The sequence below is a fragment of the Perognathus longimembris genome, chromosome 13 (genome assembly GCF_023159225.1).
Source record: "Perognathus longimembris pacificus isolate PPM17 chromosome 13, ASM2315922v1, whole genome shotgun sequence".
Lineage (NCBI taxonomy): Eukaryota > Metazoa > Chordata > Mammalia > Rodentia > Heteromyidae > Perognathus > Perognathus longimembris.
The window spans coordinates 62,154,281-62,171,685 of NC_063173.1; the positions used below are offsets into that span (position 1 = coordinate 62,154,281).

Here is a 17,405-nt window from a genome sequence, read left to right on the forward strand (position 1 = left end):
GCCCCTGGAGCGCGCACTGCATGCGGCCGCCACCTGCTCCGATCCCCAGGGCAGCAGAAAACTAAGGACCCCCCCCCCCAGCTCAGCTCAGCTCAGCGCCCCCGGGCGCCCCAGGACCCAGCCTGCTCCTCCACTGCCACAGCCCGGGCCCCCCTCCCCAGCCCCGGGAGCCCCAGGATTCTCAGTCCAGCCTCACGCTGCACACCTGCCACAGAGCAGCCGGGCACCCCAGCACCTCCCCCAGCCCCCCCAGCCTCCCCTCCCCCGTCTCCCACCATGCAGCGCGGGAGCCCCGGCCTGCCTCGCGGACCCCCCCAGAGAGGCCAGGAGGGGCCTCACCGAGCCGCTGCCCTGCCCGAAGCGGCGCCCCCGTCCCGAAGGGCAGCCATCTTCAGAGAGGCCGCCCCAACCCCTGAGCGCGTGTCCCCGCCCCCGCTGTCACACCCCCAGCCGTGGAGGCCGCCGGGACAGAGCTGGGGCTCAGCCGGCCCCCGTGTGTGCACCCCACCTCATCCACCCCGACCGGACGACCTTCCCCGTCCCCCCCGCGGCCGCCCTGGCTCCCGGCGGGCGAGCGCCTGGACGTCACCCCGGGGCCTCGGGGGAGCCAGGGAGCGCAGGGAGCCCCTCAGCCCTCGGCCCCTCCGAGGCCCCTCGAGGCCGGGGCCCGGTCCGCGCTCCGGCCCACGCTCCAGGGCCGCCCACCAGCTTCCGCAGTGAGCCGGGCCACAGCGGGGCTGCGGGGGCCCCCGACGCCAGGGCCGGCAGCCACCACCGGCTCTCCTCACGTCCTCGGGAGCCCCGGGACAGGACACCCCCACCTCCCCCGGACTACTGGGGCGCACGCGTCAACGGCTGGCGGAGGAGGGGGTGGGAGCCGCAGACAGAGCGGGGCCGTGGGGGACGGTGGACGCGGGAGGCCGGCAGGGCCGGGGCTGGGCCGAGGGTGGGGGGGGCCTGGCCCTCGGGGGCCTGGAGGAGCCCCGGGGCCCGGGTCCCCCGCCCCGCCCTGCGGCGCCCCGCTTTTGAGTCTCTCCAAGCTCCCTAGGCTAAGCACTTCTCCAAATATTTGACTCCGCGGGCGGCTTGGCAGTGGATTCAACGGCGCTGTTTATTTTTTTTTATCTCGTGCAGATAACACGGGTTTTATCCTATTCGCCACGTTATCTGCGCTGCCCTGAGCCGAGCCGGGGACCTCAGAGCGGCCGGCTGGGCAGAGTTCCTGCCCTTGGGGAGCTCGGGGCCAAGCAGCCCCCGCCCCCCGCCCCCGCCGCAGCCCCCCGCACAGGCCCAGCCCCACGGGCAGGGCTCCAAGGCCAGGCAGCTGCACAATGTCCCCGAGGAGCCGGGAAACTGAGGCCCGTGGGGCAGGAAGAAGCGACCCCAGCTCTAGACGGGCAGGAGGGGGCGGGCTCGGCGGGGGAGGGGGCCGGGGGCCAGGAGACTGCCCCCCCCCCGGAGCGAGCCGTCCTCGAAGGCAGCGCGGAGCCCCGGTGGGGACAATGGCCGCTTGTTCCCCTCTCGGTGGCCTGACCTCCGCCGCGGACGCCCGCTGTTATCGGGCATCGCTCCTGCCCTCTCCCTCCGGCAGGTGCCCCGGGCCGGAGCGGGCGGCCTCCGTGGGAGGCTCGTGGCGGAGCGGCGAAGCCCCGCGGGCCGCCGGCGGGCTGGGCCGAGCGTGCCGGGAAGAGGAGGCCGGCCAGACCCACGGGCGGCCGCCCCCCACCCCCGCAGCCCAGCCGGGGCCCACGGCAGAGGCCCAGCCCCCAGGGCTCCGCCACCGTGCCGGCCGCCGACGCTTCAGAACCCGTCCCGGGCTTCGCCCCGGCCGCCGGCCGCACGGTCCAGCACACACACGAACCACGCAGGCCCACCCGGCGCTCACGCCTGTCGCCCTAGCTACTCGGGAGGCTGGGACCCAAGGACTGGGGTTCAAAGCCAGCCTGGGCACCAAGGTCCGTGTAACTCTCATGTCCAGTTACCTACCTAAAAGCCAGACGTGGAGCTGTGGTTCAAGGGGCAGAGCACCAGCCTTGAGCATAAAGCTCAGGGACAGCGCCCGGGCCCAGAGTTCAAGCCTCGGGGCCCGACACGCATGCACACAGCGACACAAGGACTCCAAGGTGGACCCACGCAGAAAAACTGCGGCTCATGAAAGGACCTGACGGGCCCCGGGGCCCCGCAAAGGACAGCCCCTGGGGGGCCCCGTTCCTGGAGATCCCCAGAGTCCTACGCCGCAGCGCAGAGGACGTGGGAGGAAGGGGACCGCGTTCCATGGGGAAGGAAGGGGACGTTCTGGAAGCGGACAGTGGCTGGCCGCCCCGCAGGGTCTGTGCTGTGCCTCCCGCCACGTGCAGCTGAGCAAAGCAAGGAGAGCCGGCCCGCGGCCCTGGCGATGGAGGACCGCTGAGCAAAGCCCGGCGCGCGCCCAGGCCTGGCACACCGACGGCGCCCACACGCCCGGGGAGCTGGGCGCCCACGGGGGCGTGGCCCCGCCTCACACGTGACCAGACAGCCCGTCCCAACCCCCCTGCCCGGCGCCGGGGGCCCCTCCACCGTGGGCCGCAAGGCGCAGAGTGGGAGGGCGGGGCAGCCGCCCCACGGTGCCCACAGGCTCCCGGGCAGCCCCCAAACCCACAGCCATGTGGCGGCTGCCTCCCCTCTTCTTCCTCTCCCCCTCCCCCTTCCCACCTTCCCCTCTGTCAGTCCACCGTGGAGGACCACGGTCTGTCCAGGATGCTGCCTCCTGGGGGCTTGAATTACAGGAGCCTTTTCTTTACAAGGCCCCCATGACACAGCTGGACACCCCAGGACACAGCTGGACACCCCATGACACAGCTGGACACCCCAGGACACAGCTGGACACCCCAGGACACAGCTGGACACCCCAGGACACAGCTGGACACCCCAGGACACAGCTGGACACCCCAGGACACAGCTGGACACCCCATGACACAGCTGGACACCCCAGGACACAGCTGGGCACCCCAGGACCCAGCTGGGCACCCCAGGACACAGCTGGACACCCCATGACACAGCTGGACACCAGCTGGACACCCCAGGACACAGCTGGACACCCCAGGACACCAGGCAGACACCCCAGGACACAGCTGGACACCTCAGGACACCAGGCAGACACCCCAGGACACCAGGTGGACACCCCAGGACACAGATGGACACCCTAGGACACCAGCTGGACCCACACGGTACAGTGGACGCCTCACGGACTGCCTCTGAGGGCACCGACAGAGCCGAGGATCAGAACTGGGAATCGGTGAGGCCTTGCCCGGCCATCACGGCCCGCCTTGCTCCCACACGCCTCATCACATGACACCACACGCCACACCACACCACACGCCACATCACACCACACGCCACATCACACCACACCACACGCCTCATCACACCACACCACACACCACATCACACCACACGCCACACGCCTCACCACACCACACCACAGGCCTCATCACATGACACCACACGCCACATCACACCACAGGCCACATCACATGACACGCCTCATCACACCGCACCACACCCCAGCTGAGCGTCTTCTCACGGGTGGGGCGGCTCACGGACGCCCCCCTCCCCCCCAGATGCTGAACCAACGAGGCGTGGGCCCCGTACATTGCGCGGAGGGGAGCTGGGAGACCCCATACGCAGGGCGTGGGTCCCTCTGGGGCTCCCAACGGGCTCGGCGGTGCCCAGACCCAGGGACCCACACCTCCGCCTAAGCCCCATGGCGACGGCCCTGGCTGCGGCCCGGGCGGCCGCTGAACCGGGGTGCACACCACGCCCCTGGCTCTGAGGGGCGCGGGGCTGCCGTGTCCAGGGTGGCGGGCGGCCTCGTTGCTCGGGACTCCCCCGCGTGAACGCCCCCCCCGCGTGAAGGCCGGAACCCAGCCCCGACCCCCTCGGCTCCCCGCTAGCCAGGCCTCCCCCGCCCCAGACGGGGGCCACGGAGAGAGGGCTTGCCGAGGGCCGGGCCCCGCTGTGTCCCCCCTGGCCCCACCCCGACGCCACAGGCGGTCCGGGCTCCGCGGGGGGCGCCCCCGCCCCCACGGTGGTGGTCTGGGGTCACGGGCCAGGCCCCGAGCGATTCCACGAAGCCGAGGGGAGAGCCGCCCGGCCCCCGTCTCCGCGCCCCGCCGCGGGCGGGGGGCGGGCCTGGCCCCCGTGTGCGGGGCGCCCTGGCTCCCCGGGGCGCCCGGTCCTAGCTCCCCTCACGACAGGCCGGTCTGGAGCTGAATGGCGCCCCGGGGCCTTTGCACCTGCGACTTCGCCTTTCAACTCTCCTCGCCCCGGCACGGCGGCCCCGCACCGCTCCGCGCCCGCTCGGCATGGCCCAGCGGTGGCCTTCCGGGGGGTTGTGTGGCTCGCGGTCCGTCTCCCCCGTCTAGTCCGACCCCAGAGCCGGGAGGCCTCAGCAGCCGCCAGCCCGGTGCCCACCGTGGGGGGCGCGAGGGAGGGAGGGCTCACGGCGGGAGTCCCTGGTGCCCCGGCTGTCCCCAGGGGCCTCTCCCAGCCCAGCCCACCGCCACGCTGGCCTCTGGCACCCCGCCGCGCTCCCGCGCACCCGCCACCCGCGGCTCAGCCGCCGCCGCGGGCCGCTTCCCAGAATCCCCGGCGCCACCCCGGCCCCTGAACCCCAGCCCCGGCCCCGGCCCGAGGCCCCAGACTCGACGCCTGAGCCCCACACGTGCCAAGACCCAGTTCCCAGCCCCTCGCGAGCCCACGTCGCCAAGAGACGCGCCAGGGGTCCCCAGGACGGTCACGCCGCGGCCCGCGCCCCGGCCCGCGTCCCGCGCCTGACACACGCGTCGTCCACGCGAAGGCGCCCCCGCCTAGGCCTGCCTAGAGAGGACGCCCCGCCTGGCCGCCCGGCCGGCCCTCCCGGAGATCGCCCGTCCCGTCCCGTCCCGTCCCGGGCTAGCCCACGAGGGACCCTCGCTTCCCTCCTGCAGCACAAGACGCTGCGTCCGAGGACACGGGCGTCCCCAGACCCCCGGAAGCTGAGCCAGTCGCCCCCGGGAGCCCGGCCTCGCGCTGTAGGCCACTGAGAAACACCTACTAGAAAACAGATGACGGGGCATTTGTGCACGCGCACGCACGTGCACACACACGCGCACGCCCCTCCAAAACATGAAGTTCCCCAAGCCAATTGTAGTTATAGAAATGCAGACTCAAACAAAGTCGAGCATGACTGGAGACCCCAAGCCACTGGGGACTCCCGGGATGGGGGGGGGGGGGTCGCGGGGTTGACCATAAACTCACCACCCTGATTCTAAGGATCTACCCCGAGGGAGACTGGCAAAGGAACGGAGCCATTGTACTTTGCAACATTGTTGCAGGATGTGCTTGTTCCTCCTGCAGTTGCAGCTTCGGGATGGGGACACCTGTTGCTTGCAAGGCTGAGCTTTGCAACATTGTTGCATGAACAGAAGCCGCCCTAGAGGCTTGCCCCCCAGAACTCCAGAAGTCCACGCCTCCATGGAGAGGGGCTGGGGGACCCCGGCTGCCGCACACCCTGAAACGGGGCCCATTCCACCACCCGGCCCCACAGTCCTCAACACCACCGGGCCCCAGGGCCCGACGGCGCACGGCGGGACTGGAGGAAGGCCTGTGGCTCCCACGGGGCGTCGGCCTCGGCCCCACCCACGTGTCCGCGTGCCCGCAGCTGGGGAAGGAGCCTCGGCGGCGCACGCACGTGCGCTCCGTGCTTTTCTGGAACTCTGCTGCAAGTCTAAAATGACTCGAAACCAAAAAGGAAGTAGAAAAGCCGAGAGAGGACAAGCGTCCTCGGTCCCGACCGAAGCCCCTGGTGCCTCGTGATTCGTGGAAGCACAGCGGCGACCCGTCCTGGCCATCGCACCCCGGCCCTCCTCCTCCTCCGTGGCTCCCCAGCTTCCTCTGCTCCAGCGGCCAGGAATGTGCTCACCCCAGGGCCTTTGCACTCGCCTCACTTGCTATAAGATGCACCTGCAACTAACTGCCTCGGGTCCCTGTTGAAACGTTCCCCAATCCAGTGGCCACCCCTCCTCACCCTCCAAAATGTCACCCCGGTAACCAGCTTCCCCAGAGAGGACAATGATGTCAGGAATGTGACCCAGGCCCTGCCCTTCCCTTTTCTCCCTCCACCCTGGAGTATCCGCCCCCGGGTGAGGGGTGCCGCTCCCTCCCCACCCCCCACCATCGGCTTGCCCACCGTCCGGACACTGCCTCTGGTCTCTGACAGTGCCTGGGCCTTCCACACTCGGGGGCAGCTAAGTCTGGAAAGTTCCTGGCAGGCAGGCAGGCAGGCGGGCCACGGGCTGCGGGGGCGGAGCCAGACAGACAGACGGGGGGGGGGGTGGGGGGGGGGCCGCTGGGACGCACGTCTCCCTCCCTCCCGCCAGGAGGCCCAGGCGGAGCCGCGGCGAGGACGTGCGACTCCACGCTGTTCACAGCGCAGCGAGGTGGGGGACGATCGGGGCCTGGGCCGCGGAGCCGAGGGGGCGCACGCGCATCTGTGGAAACGCACGCCGCGGGAGATGCACACCGCGCTTCAGAAGGGGGGACACATGGGGGGCACCGGCGCGCACGCCTGTCATCCCGGCTGCGTGGGAGTGAGGCCTGAGGACCGCAGCGGTGAAGCCGGCCAGTGTGCGCGCGCGTGTGTGTGTGCGCGTGTATGCGTGTGTGTGCGTGTGTGCACGTGTGTGCATGTGTGCACGCGTGTGTGCACGTGTGTGCGTGTGCGTGCGTGTGTGCATGTGTGTGCGCGCGTGTGCGCGCGTGTGCACATGCGTGTGCGCGTGTTCTGGTACTGGAGCTTGAACTCGGGGCCGGGGAGCTTGCTTTTCCACTCCAGGCGCAGCTTTGTGGTTATTGAAGTCACAGGATCTCCTGTCGCTGGCTTTGAACCGCGGTCCTCGGAGCTCCGCCCCCGGGCGGTGGGGGTGACAGGCGTGCGCCAGGCGCCCGTGCCCGCGGGGCGTGTGCCTGCGGGGCGTGTGCCCGTGAGCCCTCAGCCGCCAACTCACGGCTTCCCGACACGGCCGAGCCCAGGCGCCGGCCACGAGCGGCGGGGGTGACCTCGTCCCCCGCGGAGCGCCGTGCAGACGGTGCCCTCACGCGCGTGTGCACACGCTGGCCCTCCCACGCTCCCGCGGTGCCCGGCACCTCACGCGCGTGTGCACACGCCGGCCCTCCCACGCTCCCCGGCACCTCACGCGCGTGTGCACACGGCCGGCCCTCCACGCTCCCGCGGTGCCCGGCACCTCACGCGCGTGTGCACACGGCCGGCCCTCCCACGCTCCCCGGCACCTCACGCGCGTGTGCACACGCCGGCCCTCCCACGCTCCCCGGCACCTCACGCGCGTGTGCACACGGCCGGCCCTCCCACGCTCCCCGGCACCTCACGCACGTGTGCACACGCCGGCCCTCCCACGCTCCCCGGCACCTCACGTGCGTGTGCACACGGCCGGCCCTCCCACGCTCCCCGGCACCTCACGCGCGTGTGCACACGGCCGCGGTGCAGCGCCCCTGGCGTTTCCCGACGCTCCACTCAGCAGGCCCGGGCTCGGGGTCACAAAGCCGTCTAGAAGCTTCCTCAGCAGCAGCCACGTCTGTGCTGGGTCGGCTCCGGGGGCCCCGGCGCCTGCCCGGGATCCAGGCCTCACACGCGCGGGCCTCACACGCCCGGGCCTCACACGCCCGGGGCCTCACACGCCCGGGGCCTCACACGCGCGGGCCTCACACCCGCGGGCCTCACACGCCCGGGCCTCACACGCACGGGCCTCACACGCCCGGGCCTCACACGCCCGGGGCTCACACGCCCGGGGCCTCACACGTGCGGGCCTCACACCCGCGGGCCTCACACCCGCGGGCCTCACAGCCCGGGCCTCACACGCACGGGCCTCACACGCACGGGCCTCACACGCACGGGCCTCACACGCCCGGGGCCTCACACGCGCGGGCCTCACACGCCCGGGGCCTCACACGCCCGGGGCCTCACACGCGCGGGCCTCACACCCGCGGGCCTCACACCCGCGGGCCTCCACACGCGCGGGCCTCACACGCGCGGGCCTCACACGCGCGGGCCTCACACGCGCGGGCCTCACACGCCCGGGGCCTCACACGTGCGGGCCTCACACGCGCGGGCCTCACACGCGCGGGCCTCACACGCGCGGGCCTCACACGCGCGGCGCCTCACCACCCGCGGGCCTCACACGTGCGGGCCTCACACGTGCGGGCCTCACACGCGCGGGCCTCACACGCGCGGGCCTCACACACGCGGGCCTCAACACGTGCGGGCCTCACACGCGCGGGCCTCACACGCCCGGGGCCTCACACGCGCGGGCCTCACACGCGGGGGCCTCACACCCGCGGGCCTCACACGCGCGGGCCTCACACGCGCGGGCCTCACACGCGCGGGCCTCACACGCGCGGGTGCCTCACACGCGGGGGTCGCCGTCTTGGGGGGGGGGGCGGCCCTGTCCCCTCCGCCCCCAGCACGGGAAGCCCAGGGGAGACGGCTGTGTGCGCCGCCCCAGCCGGAGGTCACCACCACCGCCTGAGTGCACCTCCAGCTCACACACACCCGACACACCCACACACGCCCTCGCACACCTTCACACCCCACACGCACGCACACCCCGCACACACGCACCCTCACACCCCCACGTCTGCACACACACCGGGGTCACGGAGCATCGTGGCCGCGGCTCCTCCCGCACTCGGGCCCGCGTGACCCAGGACGGCAGGCGGGAGATCCCGGCCTCCTTCCCATGGTGCCCTGCTCCTCCTGGCCTCCATTCCCATGGTGCCCTGCTCTTCCCGGCCTCCTTCCCATGGTGCCCTGCTCCTCCCGACCTCCATTCCCATGGTGCCGTGCTTCTCCTGACCTCCTTCCCATGGTGCCCTGCTCCTCCCGACCTCCATTCCCATGGTGCCGTGCTCCTCCTGACCTCCATTCCCATGGTGCCCTGCTCCTCCCGACTTCCATTCCCATGGTGCCGTGCTCCTCCCGACCTCCATTCCCATGGTGCCCTGCTCCTCCCGACCTCCTTCCCATGGTGCTCTGCTCCTCCCGGCCTCCTTCCCATGGTGCCCTGCTCCTCCCGGCCTCCTTCCCATGGTGCCCTGCTCCTCCCGACCTCCATTCCCATGGTGCCCTGCTCCTCCCGACCTCCTTCCCATGGTGCTCTGCTCCTCCCGGCCTCCTTCCCATGGTGCCCTGCTCCTCCCGGCCTCCTTCCCATGGTGCCCTGCTCCTCCTGACCTCCATTCCCATGGTGCCCTGCTCCTCCCGGCCTCCTTCCCATGGGTGCCCTCTCCTCCCGGCCTTCTTCCCATGGTGCCCTGCTCCTCCTGACCTCCTTCCCATGGTGCCCTGCTCCTCCCGGCCTTCTTCCCATGGTGCCCCTGCTCCTCCTGACCTCCTTCCCATGGTGCCCTCTCCTCCCGGCCTTCTTCCCATGGTGCCCTGCTCCTCCTGACCTCCTTCCCATGGCTGCTCCTGTCCCCCATCTGGGCCTTCCCCCTGGGGAGCCACACACGCCCTCCCTGCCCACCTCCTTCCCCCTGGGGGATGCACACCTCCCCCACCTCCTCCCCCTGGGGGATGCACCCCACCTCGCACACGCCGGCTCCCATGGCTCTGCGATGACAGGTATTGAGACTCGCATGCCAGGCGGGCACATGGGTCACCCCTGCTCCTCAGGAGGTAGAGATTGGGAGGGTCATGGTTCAAAGCCAGCCTGGACAAAATGTTTACGAGATACCCCCCACACACACACACTCAACCAGCAGCAGGTGGAGCATCACAGGGTGTGCCTGGCATCCTAGCTACCACGGGAAGGGCAAAAGGAAGGATCGTGGTCCAGGACGGCCAAGGCAAAATAAAACAATCTCAAGAATAGCCAGTGAGAAAAGAGCTGCAGAACAGAAAAGCACCTGCCTAGCAAGCTCAAAGTCGGAGTTCAAAGCCCGGTACCACCAAAGAAAAGACGTGCATGCAAATGTGGCGGGCAAGTTCCTCTGTAAGAGCCCACGTGTGTATCGACGAGTGCACGGATAAGCACTTGCTCCGTCCACCGCAGAGAGCGCAGCCCGCAACGGGACGAGGCAGGGCAGCTCCCCACAGCAGGAGGCTCGGGACCCTGACCCCACCGGCAGCTCCACACCCAGAGCGCCACAGCCAGAGGAAGGCTCAGCCCTCGACGCTCACACCTCACCCAGACTGAGCCCAACAGAAGACCTCGGCAGACCAACAGTGAGTCCTGAGACCGAATCAGAGAAAACGCAAGACCAGACAGATGCCTTCATTCCTGAGTTCAGCAAACACTCAAAGAACTCACACCGTCCTTCCCAAAGGGTTTCCAGTAATGAAGAGGAGAAAGCCCTTCCAAACACTATTACTCTGACATCCAAATGAGAAAAAGATGAACAAAATGGATAAACCATAGGTCAGTATCCTTGAGGAACATAAGCACAAAATTCAGCAAGGAAATTCTAACAAGCCAGGTGCCAGTGGCTCACGCCTGTAATCCTAGCTACTCGGGAGGCTGAGATCTGAGGATCACAGTTCAAATTCAACCCAGGCAGGAAAGGCTGGAACACCTTCATCTCCAATAAACTACTCAGTAAATGGCAGAAGTGGCTCTGTGGCTCAAGTGATAGAGAGCTAGCCTTGTGCAAAAGAAGCTTAGAAACAGTGCCCAGGCCCTGAGTTCAAGCCCCAGGACTGGTGAAAAATAATATCCTAACAAACTGAACCTAATAGCAAGTCAAAAAGGCCTGGGCATGGCTGGCTCATGCCTGTAATCCTAGCCACTCAGGAGGCTGAAATCTGAGGATTGTGGTTCAAAGCCAGCCCAAGCAGGACAGTCCACGAGACTCTTCTGTCCAATGTACCACCAGAAAACCAGAAGTGGAGCTATGACTCAAAGTGGTAGAAGTGCTAGCCTTGAGCAAAACGCATAAGGGAGACTGCCCAGGCTCTGAGTTCAAGCCCGACAACTGACCAAAAAAAAAAAGAAAAAATCAAAAAGATAACTCACTGCAATGAACCCAGAATCAGCTCTGGAATGCAAGGGTGGTTGGACATGTGTAAATCAGGAAGCATGAGAGAACGCATGAGGAAGTGAGGGGGGAAAAACCATAAGGCCATCTTAATAGATGTAGATAGAACTCAGCATCACGTCCCGATACAAGTGATGGACCCAATAGGCTCAGAGGGAAGCACCTCAACGTAACAAGGCCGCAACCAGAAGCCAGCAGCTAGCACGGCGGGGACGGGCAGGATCCGAAAGCTCAAGACACCAGGCTCTCTTAAGATAAGATCTGCGATGTAAATGTTGTCTCACAGATCTGACAGCTCTCTGAGGTCTGGAACCCGACGAGGACAGCATTGTCATCAAGTCACTCAGCCCAGTGCTGAGACTCCTTGCGTTTGCAGATCACAGGGAGATACGAAAAATACAGCACACCCAGGAACAATTTTAACCAAAGAGGTAAAGAACTCCCAAAAAGTAAACAGCAAAACACAGGTGAAAGAAATTGAAGGTGACACCAAAAAGGAAAAAAAAAAAAAAAAAAGGCAAGACACCCCATGTTCATGGACTGGGAAAGTCAGTATTGACAAGATATTCACATAACAACCAGCAGACTCAGTGCAAAATGCCAGTGCTCTTTACATGGAACCACAAAAAACCAGAAAGCTCTGAAGAGGGGCTGGGGATGTAACCCAGTAGCACTTGCCTACCACGCACGGGGCCTTGGGTTCGATGCCCAGCGCTGGAAAAAGAAACGTGAGCAGCAGAAGCAACCCTGCCAAGAACACGGCTGCAATGCCCGACTTCGAATACTACAGGATGGGTGGTGGGGCTCCGCGTGGTCGCGGGGTGGGGGGGCTTCTAGCGTCTGGGTGGTGCGGCTCCCACGTGGTCGCTGCGGGGGGTGGGGGGGCTTCTAGCTTCCGGTAAGTGGAGGCCAGGAGTGCCCTTCCACACCCAGCCCCACGCTGCACACAACCGCCCAAAACCAAGAAACACGCACACACCGGAAGAACGCCATGGCGGCGGTGGAGAAAACTGGTCTCACGAACCACCCCAAGTACCTGAGGCCCAACGGGGACCCAAAACCACGGGCGCCAGCCCCGCGCTGCCACCCTGCGGCGATGGCCCGCGGGCCAGGCTGCCGAGGCGCCGAGCTCCTGGGAGGGGCCGCCACATGGGGGTCCCCTGTGGGGACACGCTGAGCGCCCCCCACCAGCAGTGCCACGCGGAGCTGGCCCAGATGTGCCGGCCCTCTCGACGGCCCCTTCGGCTCGGCGAGCCTCAGTTTCCCCCGCTGGGAAACCGGTGGACAGGCCGCGGCCCGCCCGCGTCTCCTCCGGCAAGCCGTTGCCCGCGGAGACATCGCACCCGGGGCCCAAGGCGGAGGCCTCGGGGGACGTGGGCATCGCCAAGGCGCCCACGGGGGGGCAGGCTCCTGCCAGGTGTCCTCCCACCCAGCCCTCGTGTGCACGACACGCACGCGCACGCACACGCACGCACAGGAGGCCCGTGCAGCTGCAGAGCTCCCGGAGGGCCCGGCCGGTCCCCAGTCGGCCGGCAGTGGCTCCCGGGAACCGTCCGGATCCAGAACTGCCCAGGAAAACCTGGCTCCCCGTCTCGCGGCCGGCCGCGCCCAGGAGAGCCCCGCGGGGCGCTGAGAGCCGCCCAGGGGCGTGGCCCGCCCGCCCCACACAGGCTTCCCCCACCCGAACCCCGGAGGCTGGCAGAGGCCGCGGCCGCTCCATCCAGGGCCCCTCCTGGGACCCAGGCCCAGCCTCCCCCAGAGCCCTCGCGGAGCACAGGGCCGTCAGCGTGGGCAGAGCCACGCCAGGGGGGGCACGGGGCACAGGACAGCTGGAGGACAGCTGGGCAGTCGCACAACTCCAGCTCCGCCGCCCGAGGCCAGGTGACCAGGACGGGCACCTGCCTCTCCGCGTCCAAGCTGCACGGGCAGCAAGGGCACAGGGGCGTCAGCCCTGGGGGGGTGGGGAGGGGCTGGGGCGCCCGGCTGGAGGGAGGGCGGCCTGCCAGGCGGCTCACGCAGCAGCTGCACGCCGGGCACCTGGTCCAGGACAGGGGGCGGGCCGGCCTGCTTCCTCCCCTCCTTCCTCCTCTCCTTCCTCCCCTCTGTCCTCCCTCCTTCCTCTCCTCCTTCCTCCCTTCCTTCCTTCCTTCCTCCCTTCCTCCCCTCCTTCCTCCCTTCCTCCCCTCCTTCATCCCTTCCTCTCCCCCTTCCTCCCCTCCTCCCATCCCTTCCTCCCTTCCTCCCCCTCTCTCCCCTCCTTCCCCCTTCCTCCCTTCCTCCCTTCCTCCCTCCCTTCCTCCCCTCCTTCCTCCCTTCCTTCCTTCCTCTCCTCCTCCCCCCCTTCCTTCCTGGAGTGGGGGACCAGTGGAGGGAGCTTATACCTCATGCTGTGCCCATCTTGACCATCTCCGAGCGCACACAGGACCCTCCTCCAGCCCAGCCCCCCCGCCCCCCCGCCCCCGTGAGGGCTGCTAGCGGCCCCTGCCCCGCCTGCCCAGCCCATCCTTTCCATAGCAGCCTGGAGGTGCCCAGGCAAGGGGGCCAGAGGCAGTGAGGCTCCAGGAACCCAGATGTGGACGGTGCAACTCTGTCCCCAAAAGAGAACTTGGGGACCAGCATGCTGTAACCCCGCCTGTGCCTCACCCCCCACCCTCAGGCCTCCCCCAGACAGCACCCCGGGCCCCCGGCAGCTGCCAGGCCCAGCCTGTGAGAACCTGCAGGGCCACAGCTCCCGGGGACCGGCGTCAAGGACCCCTCACCAGGTGCCTGTCCCAAACCACGGCAAATGACCCCGGATTCACCCCGAAGCACTCGATCCCCAATGCCGGGAGCGTGGGGCCCCTCACAACCCCTCGCACGCAGGCCGCCGTGTTCTAGCTTCCCCAACAGTGAATCTGTATCACCAAACACGCAGCACCAGCTCTGGAGAGGAAGCCGGTGTGGGCGGTGGTAGAGCGCCTGCTTAGCCAGCGTGAGGCCGCGGGTTCAAACCCCAGGACCTCCAAAGAGAGAAACCAAATCCGTGTCACGAAACCCAGGGCCACCCACCCTTCCGGACCTTTCTGCACTGGCATCAGGCACCTCCCCCCCCGTGAGCTCCGGCTGCAGGGTCAGCCAAAGCCAGGGCCCTGCCGCCCACCCCCACAGTGTCCCTCACGCGTCCTCCTGCCCACGTCCACCTGTTTCCACTGGGGACCTCCGGTTTCCAGCGTGCTGGTCACCCCGGCCCCTGGATAGTTCACCATGTCCCAGCGGTCCCAGACCCTAGGTGCTGCTCGCAGCCGGAGGACACGTCCCTCTGACCCTCTGACAGACACTCCCGGGGTGTGTGTGTGTGTGTGTGTGTGGTGTGTGTGTGACACCCGCGTCCCTGCGCCAGGCCCTGGCCCTGACCCTGGCCCTGGCCAGCAGGCTCAGAGCCGAGCTCCGCCAGGGAGTGAGTAGGGTGCATACAACAGGTGCACACCTGGGTGCAGGTGTGTGTGAGAGCCCCTGCCGGCCCACCGGCTTAGCCTGGCACACCCCATGCCGACTCGGAGCACACCTTACACCAACAGCCATCGTCCCCCGCCCTGGCCGAGGCCGGGCGGGCGGCGTGACTTTGAGGTGGCAGGCAGCCCGCCAGGGAGGCCTGATAAGCACCGGGGCGCGCTGGGGGCAGGGCCGGCTTCAGAAGAGGCCAGCAGAGCCGCAGAGCCCCCGGCCCCGCCCCCGCCCCCGTGCCAAGGACAGCCAGAACATTCCAGCCCTGGCTGGGGAGGTGCCGCGCCTCCTAGAGCCACACCGGGGACCTTGAGCAGTCCCCAATCCCGGGACAGAGCAGGCAAAGTCATCCCGAGCAGAAGCCGCCCCCCCCCCCCCGGGGCCCGCAGGGGCTGTTCTAAAGGCCCTTTGTGTCCCTGTCACCTGCTCCACCTCCAGGCCAAGCACGGGATGGATTAGATGTGGGAGAGGACAGGGAGGGCAACAGGTCACCCAAGGCCACTGCCCCCCCAGGGACAGGCCACGTACAGGGCAATGCCATGGGGCCCCACCCTTTGGACAAAGGCAAACCAGAGGCCCTGGAGCCCCCCGTCTCCCCGGAAGCCCCCTCCTCCTTTCCCTGGAAGCCCCTCCCACCCTGGGCCTCCGGTGGCCTCTGGGCCCACCCCACTGCTCATTGGGCTTCAACCAGGCTTCTACCCCCGTCCACCGGGGCCTGACGCCAGGAAGGAATCGGGGTGCCGGGGGCGTCCACCCCTGTCCACCGGGGCCTGACTCCAGGAAGGAATCGGGGTGCCGGGGCGTGGCTCTGCTCGGCCCCTCCCTGCCAGCCGGAGGGGGGCTCTCCGCGCTGCCCCGCTGTCTGGCGGTCCTGCCCCCTCCTCGCTCTCACCTGTGCTGTTCTTGCAGGCATCACCTTCCGCCCGCCTCAGACGTGCCTCCCCCTCTGGCCTCATCACGGGGGTCCCCTGGGGCCCGGGGGTCCCAGTGCCTAGTCACGGACAGAGGGGGCCCAGGACATAGTGGGGCCGTGGAGTGGAGCGTGCGGACCCCATTCGTGCCCACAGTTCTGCCCGGCAGAGGTCATCGCCCTCCAGTGAGTGCACGGGGTCAGGGGAGGAGGCCAGCCCCACTCGACGCCCCGGACTGGGCGCGGGACCCTCGACGCCCCAGACTGGGCCCCGGGACCCTCGACGCCCCCAGACTGGGACCCGGGACCCTCGACGCCCCAGACTGGGCCCCGGGACCCTCGACGCCCCAGACTGGGACCCAGGACCCTCGACGCCCCAGGCTGGGCGCGGGACCCTCGACGCCCCAGGCTGGGCGCGGGACCCTCGACGCCCCAGGCTGGGCGCGGGACCCTCGACGCCCCGGACTGGGCCCCGGGACCCTCAACGCCCCAGAGTGGGCCCCGGGACCCTCGACGCCCCAGACTGGGCCCCGGGACCCTCGACGCCCCAGAGTGGGCCCCGGGACCCTCGACGCCCCAGACTGGGCCCCGGGACCCTCGACGCCCTGGACTGGGCCCCGGGACCCTCGACGCCCCAGAGTGGGCCCCGGGACCCTCGACGCCCCGGACTGGGCCCCGGGACCCTCGACGCCCCAGAGTGGGCCCCGGGACCCTCGACGCCTCGGACTGGGCCCCGGGACCCTCGACGCCCCCGGACTGGGCGCGGGACCCCTCGACGCCCCAGACTGGGCCCCGGGACCCTCGACGCCCCAGACTGGGCGCGGGACCCTCGACGCCCCGGACTGGGCCCCGGGACCCTCGATGCCCAAGCCACAGTGGCCCAAAACGCCACGGTCACCCAGCCATGCCTGTGTCCACTGGTCAGAGTCCAAGCCACCAGGAAGTCCCTGTGGCCGACCACAGCCCCCGGGACACGGGACACGCCACTCCTCGCACGCCCCGTGCCAAGGAAGCTGGCAGGGACAGCCAGCAGCAGCCCCCCCCCCAGGCCCCCGCAGCCCAGCCCGCCCCGGCCAGAGCCCACACCCCAGACGGGGCCGGGGGGCTGAGCACCCAGACCCCTGCAGGCGGGCTCACCCACCCACCCACCGAGACAACGCGCCTGCCTGAAGGCTGAGTGCCCACCCGAGACACACACGTGTGCACACACACGCACACACACACAGATGACGCCCCACCTGTCTCGCGCTCCCAGATGCAGCCGAGAACGGGGGCCCGCGGCAGCGAGGCTCGGGGCGGGAAGCCGCTCTAATCTCCGGGGACCCTCCTGCGGCACCCCAAACACTCACAGAGCGCGCAGCACGTCTCAGGCGGTGAGCCCCGAGGAGCGTGGCCGCCCCGGCCGCCCCGGCGCCCGTCCTGAGCCCCCCACGCCTCCGGGGGGACGGGGGCGTCGTGGAGGGCCGGGAGAGGCGCGCCCCGGGCTCCGGCGCGTGGGCGGCGCTGAGCTCAGCGCCGTCGTCGCTGGGATCCCCCGAAACGCCGCCGAGCCCGCGGTGAGGCTTCACCCCAGCCACGGCCTTCAGTTCCCACGGATGGAGGGGAGAGCGCCGCACCCCCTCCTCGCTAAACCAGTCCTCCCACCCCAGCCCCAACGGCAGGCGCGACCCACCTCGACCCCCGGGGGGGCCTGGCTCTGACTCATCCAGCGCGGCAGAGGGCAGGAAGCCAGGCCTCGCCCCTCCCGCTCCCGGCGTGGGGACCGAGGGCGGGCGGGAGCGGACGGCGGGGTGAAGGACCCGGCCGGGCCCCCCCCCCCCACCGCAGAGGACGCCGGGTGCTGCTATCATCATGGAAGGAGGTGAGGGCACAGAAGGGGAGACGCGTGCATGCGTGCGTGTGCATGCACACAGGCGTGAGTGTGTGTGTGTGCTCATGCACACAC

The 17,405-nt window shown here is 68.9% G+C and overlaps 2 protein-coding genes across 2 annotated transcripts in view; one reads left to right on the forward strand and one right to left on the reverse strand.

The window, feature by feature from the left end:
* The window catches only part of Kcnq1 (potassium voltage-gated channel subfamily Q member 1), a 220,405-nt gene extending 220,016 nt beyond the window's left edge, over positions 1-389 (reverse strand). The window contains exon 1 of the mRNA XM_048361465.1: positions 340-389. Coding sequence (XP_048217422.1) covers positions 340-389 — 50 coding nt within the window. The remainder of the gene's footprint in view (positions 1-339) is intronic.
* Positions 390-14,592: 14,203 nt separating this feature from the next.
* Positions 14,593-17,405, forward strand: part of Trpm5 (transient receptor potential cation channel subfamily M member 5) — a 27,950-nt gene continuing 25,137 nt past the window's right edge. Inside the window, 4 exon segments of the mRNA XM_048361466.1 lie at positions 14,593-14,827; positions 15,460-15,484; positions 15,618-16,370; positions 16,812-17,016. Coding sequence (XP_048217423.1) covers positions 14,593-14,827; positions 15,460-15,484; positions 15,618-16,370; positions 16,812-17,016 — 1,218 coding nt within the window.